We start from the raw sequence: 7600 nt of genomic DNA, 5'->3' as shown, positions 1-7600 counted from the left end.
AAGAAGAAGAATAGAGCTAGGGTGCTGAGCGGCAACTTATTTCATTGATGTGAGGTGGTAAATTAGATCGTATGTTTACCTAAGCCGAACTCTACTTGCTGCTTAATACCCGGTTCTTCTAGGGACGATAGATATCGGAACGGAACCTTTATTACGTACTGCTTCAGGGAAAGAACTGTACGTAAAGGGACCTGAACACTCTTTTCTGGTTCAGTGGGCTTTGATTTGATTTCACAGTGTCGGGTTGGTGCCATCGGATTTGAGCCATCCATCGCTTTCCTGACTGCGAGATTACTTCTTGACAAGGGTAACATACCTTGGGATGAGAACCCAAGTCTCAGACCTGTTGGAGGGCGGTTATCCGGAGCTTCACACGGTGATATTGCGCGCGTGCCTTGATCAAGGTATGTCACAAGTGCACAAGCGGGTGACCAAATAGGATGCCGGTCAACGTAGGAGGAGTCCCCTTCTTATAGCCCATACAGTTAGAGAAAGTGGCATGTCAAAAGCAGATTTCTTTGGATTACTCAAGCGGCTAGCCAAGCAAACTAGATGACACCTCAACGTGGCATCCCATGCAGCCAGCTGCCATTCATCCCCATCCCCCAAATCGCGTGAACTAGCCATCGAACGTGATGTCGTGGCGTATGCTTTTTGACGAAAAAAAGTGTGTGTGCTACTTCTGTGAGCCGCACGAGTGAAGTATCCGCCGCCGTCGCCCTGAACGCCTCCAGTAATGCGGAGCCCCTTGAAGACTTTTTGTATTATACAGAACACTGATGTCGCAGACTTTGCGACCAATGTCCCTTTGAGGAACGTGAGAGAATCATTGCCCTCGAAATCATGAACTAAAGCTCAATAACAAAAGGAAGGTCCCAACACAGCGTGCTGGGCATTATCCCGATGTTTGATGAGCCAGCAGATACCGACTAATGTAGTCGGCCGAGTCTGTGATAGACATCGAAATTAGGGCCAACCCCTTCGGAAACCAGCCCCTGAATCCAATCGTCAGCTCCAAGATCAATACTGATATTTGCCATATTGCTGTGCTGGTGCTTGGCTGTAGCTAGCAGGTGCCCAAGAAGCGCTCGCGTCAAACGAAGCCGCTGATGGATAAAGCCCCTGCTGAGGCACGTCCTGTCGGTATGCAGAAGCGTCGGTATGTCCGCCACTGGAGCCAGGTCGGAGAGGAGAGCTCCTGTATCCGGATGATGCCAGGCGCCTACCCGATCCTTCGTATGGACTGAGGGCTCTCTGGGGGGAGTTTCGTCCACCATTTCCGTACCCAGCGTAGTCACCAGATGCCTGTCGGCTGTGGGAAGGGGGTTGCATACCGTTGTTTTGTCGAGCGCCGAGCTCTTGTTGGGTTTTCCATGCGCTGTAATCAGGCACAGGGGTGTCGCGAATCAGGCCAACGAGATTAGGAGCGCTCAAGCGGAATGCGTTGGGCGAGTGGGCATAAGAGTGAGCCGGTGGTAGGATACCCAAGAGGAAAGTGATGTCTCGGGAAAGGGGCGCTCCTTGGTTGCGTCTTTGCTGGTCAAGACGACGGCCCGCGGCACCCTTAAGAGGGGATTCTCCCCTGGCGAGCTTTCGTGGCCTGTTGAGCTCTTCATAATCGTCGCCTGCAAAAGGTCTCTTTGGAGAGTTTGTAACGCCCATGTACTGTGGGCCCGGGCTGGCCGTCTGACGAACCGGCAAGGCCATTGGGGATTGCCGAACTGAGGTCGGCTGCTCGATGGTCGGAATCAGCATCTTTGGCCGCAGTTGAACAGCCGGCGAGATGATAAGGCGGTAGGCTATGGGGTCGAATGTGTCTACTGAGAAACGGTTTGCAAAGTGTGAAAGTCTGGGATCAGCGGGCCAGAGTTCCGACATGCGCTTCTCCAGCTCAGCAATGGAGGAGAGCTCTCCAAATTGCGATTCGTACTTGTGGAAGTATGAGTATAGTTGCTTTGCCTGGTCCTTCTTATCTTCTTTCTGTGTGAGGCGGTTGACGCATGTCTCGAAGACAACACGGGCATCTATGCATGGATCAGTATGGATTCATTGGGTATGAAAGAAGGGGGAGCTCACTTGTTGTGTCACCCTTGGAGTGCAAGAACTTGAGGTACTCGAGCATGAAGCTAGCATCCTCGGGGAAAAGCTTCGCACCGCGGTCAAAGATCTTACCGCCGGCTGGGTCGTTGTAGATGAGAGCTTCCATCTTCGCAACGGCGATATAGACATCGCTGGTGAGCTGGCCACGACCTCGGGCCTCGATAAAGACTTGACGAAGACCCGAAGTCGTGTTGCCCTTGCCTTGTGTCCTCCTAGCAGCCCGACAAAGCGCAATCCACACGAACGAAATAGTGCGCTTGAGCATATCTGTCTGTACCGAGAATCCCTGCTTCACGGCGTTGATGCGCTCTTCCTTTCCAAGTTCACCGGGCTGATTGTCGCCATCAATATCGTCATCGTTCCGCTCGATTGAGTCCTTGATGTTCGGGTCCTGGGCCGATGCTTCTTCGATCTTACGAACCTCTTTTTCCTCCCGCTCCTTGAGCTTCTTGGACATGGCGTACAAAGTGTCGAGAACGAGGCTGTAGGGCTCCCTGATTGCCTTGGCGCGGGCAGCCTTGCTAGCATCATCGTCTCCGGCCGGGTAGGTCGTTTCCACACGGTCTCCATGTCTAAGCGCAAGCAATACACTTTCGGGATTGGCCTCGATGCCGTCTGTCAGAAAAGACAGGCCCAGCTCCTTGCCATCTTTTGCAATGTTGTTGGCAAAGCACCACTCTGCTGCGTCCACCCACATCTCGGGCCAGAAACGAAGAGCCATCAACGCTTGCCTATAGCAATACAGCACGCGAGTTTTGTAGGCTTCAGGCTCTTCGTCCAGGAGAACCAACGGATCCTCCTTCTCCCACTGAATCCACTTCTTCCAGATATCAACCTGCTCCATGAATTCCTGGTCACCATGGAAGCCGGGTGCAGGAGGCAGGCGAGGAAGCGAAGTTCGCGAGAGCCTGGGAATCAAGCGATCAAGCTGAGAATTTGCTGCCTTGGCTGTCATGTAGGCAGGCGAGCGTTTCTGGATGAATTGGCGGCCCTTACCGTGTTGTCAGCAATAGCAATCTACCGAAGAACAAGTAACTTACAGTCGTTTTGTTCAGGCTCATTTCGAACTGGTCGTAGTCCTTCCACAGGTCTGTAAGCGCAAACATGGGAACTGTGATGGCGCGATGGTAGGCCTTGCGCAACTGGTCCATCTTCTGCTGATCCTGCCAACCGCTGCCTCCAACCTGGCCTGGGCCACTCTTGATAAACTGGATGTAGTCCTTCCACAGTTGACCCGAGTCACGATCAATGCCAACAGAAGCAATCACAAAATCGTAGGACATGCTCAAGATTCGGCGAGACTCCCCGTTGGGATCGTTGTTTAAATCGTATCGTCTGCGGATGTAGTTGAGGTATACGGTCCAAAGCTTAACATTGGGCACATTGACCAAGGACCTGCTGAAAAGCGCTTCGGCGTCCTGGAAGCGGTTGGAGTCCAACTCGAGCTGTGCCCAGTCGGCCCAGATATCGGCCTAAATTTGCGTTAGTTTGAAACCTCGCTGTACACAAGCAGAATTCCACTTACAGCCTGGGGGAAAACCTGGAGGAATCGCTCATAGGCAGCGCGCAACTCATCCAACTGGTCATAGCGTCGATGCTCGGCGAACAATGCGAGCCACGCATCCATATCCCCTCTTGGATCCTCCTGCACGCGGTCCTCCAAGATGCCAAAAGTATCGTTCGGGTCTCTGCTGGAAACAGACTGCACTGCTGGAGGGGGTGGCGCCTGCGCCGTACTCGATGCCGCACTTGGCGCTCGCACGGGGACACCCTGGCTCGCCTGCTCTGGAGTGGCGCTCACTTGGCCTTGGACAGGAGTAGATGCAGAAGGGAAAGGAGGGTTTTGTGCAATGGGAGTCTGCGTGGCAGGAACAGCAGGAACAGCGTTCGATGCTGGAGTAGGCGCATCTTCCTCCTCGTCATCGGAGTCTCCCACTAGGAAACCTCCCTGTGTTTTGGGTTTGCCTGATTTCGACTTGATGGATGTGGAAGCGGTAGGAGTTGGGGTTGATTCGGCGGGGGGATTGGGCTCTGCGGTCTCTGGAACTGAAGTTATCGCGACCGACTCTGGGTCATATTCGCCAGCATCTTCTGAGTCACCATTCGCAGCTTGTTCAAGTGGGAAGGCAGGATCTTGACTTTGTTCGTCGCTATGCTGTATATCATTTGTTTCTTCATATCCATCTTCTCCCCAAGACGCACCCTCGAATTGTTGGTCGTTCTGCGGGACTTCGGGATCCATTGCGATGATGGGCGCTCCGAAGAATCTGTGTTGTAGTTTCTCGCAATGACCACAATACGAAGCTCTTAACTGAGAACCTCAATATCAATTGACTTCGCCGTGTGGCGCTTGTCGTGGTAGCTATGAGCTACCAGGTCGCCCTAGGCGCGAAGACACTGGGTATTCCGGGCGAGGAAGGCGTGTTCCGGCTCGTAGAAGATCGATAAACGGTCGCGAAAGAAAGTTTTGAAAGAGTCCAGTCGTTCGTAGTCGGCTATCGAAGGTCGCTGATGGCTGCGCGGGACAGTGAAGCTGATGATGTTGGCTGCCTGTAAGACGGAACGGGTCGCAAAATTGGAAGGTTGCAGCTTGTTGGCAATGTGAAAGATTGGAGGAAAGTAGACGCCGAAACCAGGCTAGCGTGATTTGGCGGTGACCTGGCAAAAGTTCGGCTGAATCGAGCTCCGACGGATAAGATAATCTTATCGGATAAGGAGTGTCTGGCACCTGCCCGACTTCCACTTTGACCTAAGGTACCTACCTTAGGTACCTTAAGGTAAGGTAAGGTACCTAAGGTACCTGGACATACCTTACCTATGCATATTTCGGCGTTCGAGAAGATCAAAAACTTACGTCGGCATCGATGTTTTGACTATACTGGCACATGCTAGCTACATAGGGTCTTTCCATCTAAGTGAAGTATCCGTCGGGTTAGGTAAAGTAGGTAAGGTAGGTAGAATAAGAATGAAAGGCATCAGCCATCTCCAAGCCTCGCTTTGTGTGGCTGGGAAGGTGGACAGGAACTTGACAGGCACACGGACGGGCGCGAGAGCCGAAAAGGGCTAGCCTTGACGTGAAGACCACTTTACGCGAAATTCGCGGTAAGGGGAAGGCAGGCGCGTCCCAGGCCCACGTCGTTGTCCCGTTGTAATTGACGAGCCGAGCCTTCTTCTTCCATCTCGCTCGCCGCAAAACAATCCCACCTTCTCAATACACCAACTCCACCCACCACTTCAGACCGACGTTCACGCAACGAATTTCTTCTCAACTTTCCTTTGCTCGCAGTCGCGCAGACTTCCCCTCTACATCCATTACCACATAATCAATCAAGACTTCATCGCCCACCTTTCACGATGTCGATCGTCTCGCTTCTGGGCGTTAAGGTTCTGAACAACCCCGCCAAGTTCACGGACAAGTACGAGTTCGAGATCACCTTCGAGTGCTTGGAGTCCTTGGAGAAGGGTAAAGAATCCATTCGGAAGACAGCCATGATCTCACGTTTTTCTAATCAACTTTTAATCAGATCTCGAGTGGAAGTTGACCTACGTTGGTTCTGCGACTAGGTCAGTTCAACGTGGAATTTTTCACCACGTACACCGCCATTCGCTGACAGCCAGACAACAGTGATCAGTACGACCAAGAGCTCGACAGTCTTCTCGTCGGGCCCGTTCCCGTCGGTGTCAACAAGTTCATCTTCGAGGCCGATGCGCCCAACACTTCCAGAATTCCCGACGCCGACATTCTGGGTGTCACTGTGATCCTCCTGACCTGCGCTTACGACGGTCGCGAGTTCGTTCGCGTTGGCTACTATGTCAACAACGAGTACGACTCTGAGGAGCTCAACGCCGAGCCCCCCTCCAAGCCCATCATCGAGCGAGTCAAGCGCAACGTTCTCGCTGAGAAGCCTCGTGTGACCCGCTTCGCGATCAAGTGGTACGTTTTCGTAGACATGAGGGGAAAACAAGAGGCGACAGAATAGTGGAGCTAACTGGGAGCCTTAGGGACAACGATGCCGCTGCCCCCGCCGAGTTTCCCCCTGAGCAGCCCGAGGCTGACCTCGTGCCTGACGAGGATGAGTACGGTGCTGAGGAGCGTGACGAGGAGGAAGAGGCCGAGGCTAGTGGTGCCAACGGCGAGAAGCCCGCCGGTGAGGATCTCGAGATGGCCGGTGTCGAGAACGGCGAGGGTGAGGCCGTTCCTGCGGAGGAGGACGAGATGTCGGATGACGGCAGTGTTGATATCGAGGGCGAGAGCGAGGACGAGCTGGAGGAGGAGGGCGAGGGCGAGGGCGAGGGCGAGGCTGAGGCTGCCGATGACGACGCCATGGACGTCGACACCGGTGACAAGCCCGTCGCTGTTGCCGGCAAGGCCTAGGAGGTCGCTACTCACTAGGTGACGCCTGTCGAGAGATGTTTTGACGCTTTTGCCCATACCCCCATTGTTTTGCCGACCCAGAAGTTATTCGACTAGAATTGCGCAGGATGGTGGTTTACACGAAGAATACGACCTGGATGACGATTGCATAAGGTACCCGAACTATTCAGTATAGATGATGTGGTTTGGAGAGGGACCAAGTGCAGAAGGGACTTGATCCTAGTAATTAGATGCAAAAGATACCTTTTCCTGTGTGCCTATTGGACCTCTTCCTGTTGACCTAGATGCGTGTCGAAGCGAGTAACCATTTTTCTACTTCTAAGGTTTGTAGTATTAGTTCCAACCCCGCGGAGAGATAAGAAGAAAAAAAAAAGTGAATGCCAAGCTCCATGAAACGAATCCCGACGACACGATCTAGCGTCTTCTTCTGCATCATGCGACTGAGATTGAGACATTTTCAAACGGGCTTGGGAATTCCATCCTCTCCAGACCACACTAAGGCACCCCAGCAACCAGATGCTTCTCCCGCGCCCCTTGTCCACCCCCCCCCCCCCGGCGCCTCCTCAGGTTGGGTTTGAATAATTGCATCTTAACGCACGTGAATTCTCCTTGGCGGCATTCATCTGTCAGCAGCACAACGCCATTGACAACCGCCAAGGCAGCAGTCATCGCCAATCAACTTTCGACTACAACTCACACGATCACACGCCGTAGGCCGCGAAAAGCCGCTCCTAGTGGCCGGCGCCGGACGACACCCCATCGACAGCCCTGCTTTCTTGGTGATCGCTAATCGACTCCGACGACTCATGCTCAAAACTAACCTCACCTCGGTGACTCCTCCAGCTCCAACCCCACATTGTATCTTCTTTACTCTGCCCCCCCCCCCCCCTTCATTCGCTCCCTTTTCCCCGGCATGCATTCTCAAGTCCCGTCTCCCTGCGTCACACCACACATTCGGGGCGCACAGAGATGCATACGGGGAACACATCCGTACCCACCAATCCGGTCCAGTGGCCGAAAAGCTTGGGTTCGGTGATGTCGGCCGATGTTCGCACGCACGCACCCCCCGGGCCCATGAAGTCATCTCGAGACGGGACTATCACTTGCCGGCCTTCATCTCTTCCG

At 53.6% G+C, this 7600-nt stretch overlaps 2 protein-coding genes across 2 annotated transcripts; one reads left to right on the top strand and one right to left on the bottom strand.

The window, feature by feature from the left end:
• Nucleotides 1–1020: 1020 nt before the first annotated feature.
• CPAR01_07426 (mRNA 3'-end-processing protein RNA14) lies at nucleotides 1021–4342 on the bottom strand (the record flags this gene model as incomplete). The annotated part of the gene is made up of 4 exons (XM_060491695.1): nucleotides 1021–2024; nucleotides 2077–3091; nucleotides 3141–3572; nucleotides 3626–4342. The coding sequence occupies 4 exons, from the start codon at nucleotides 4340–4342 to the stop codon at nucleotides 1021–1023; spliced, it is 3168 nt and encodes a 1055-aa protein (XP_060350569.1).
• Nucleotides 4343–5454: 1112 nt separating this feature from the next.
• CPAR01_07425 (ASF1 like histone chaperone) lies at nucleotides 5455–6475 on the top strand (the record flags this gene model as incomplete). Its single annotated transcript, XM_060491694.1, has 4 exons — nucleotides 5455–5563; nucleotides 5625–5664; nucleotides 5726–6034; nucleotides 6103–6475. The coding sequence occupies 4 exons, from the start codon at nucleotides 5455–5457 to the stop codon at nucleotides 6473–6475; spliced, it is 831 nt and encodes a 276-aa protein (XP_060350568.1).
• Nucleotides 6476–7600: the final 1125 nt, after the last annotated feature.

The sequence above is a fragment of the Colletotrichum paranaense genome, assembly GCF_030867605.1.
Source record: "Colletotrichum paranaense strain IMI 384185 chromosome Unknown Scaffold_5.1, whole genome shotgun sequence".
NCBI classification, from domain to species: domain Eukaryota; kingdom Fungi; phylum Ascomycota; class Sordariomycetes; order Glomerellales; family Glomerellaceae; genus Colletotrichum; species Colletotrichum paranaense.
The sequence above is the reverse complement of the archived record's forward strand: the minus strand, read 5'-3'. Positions and strand labels throughout refer to the sequence as shown.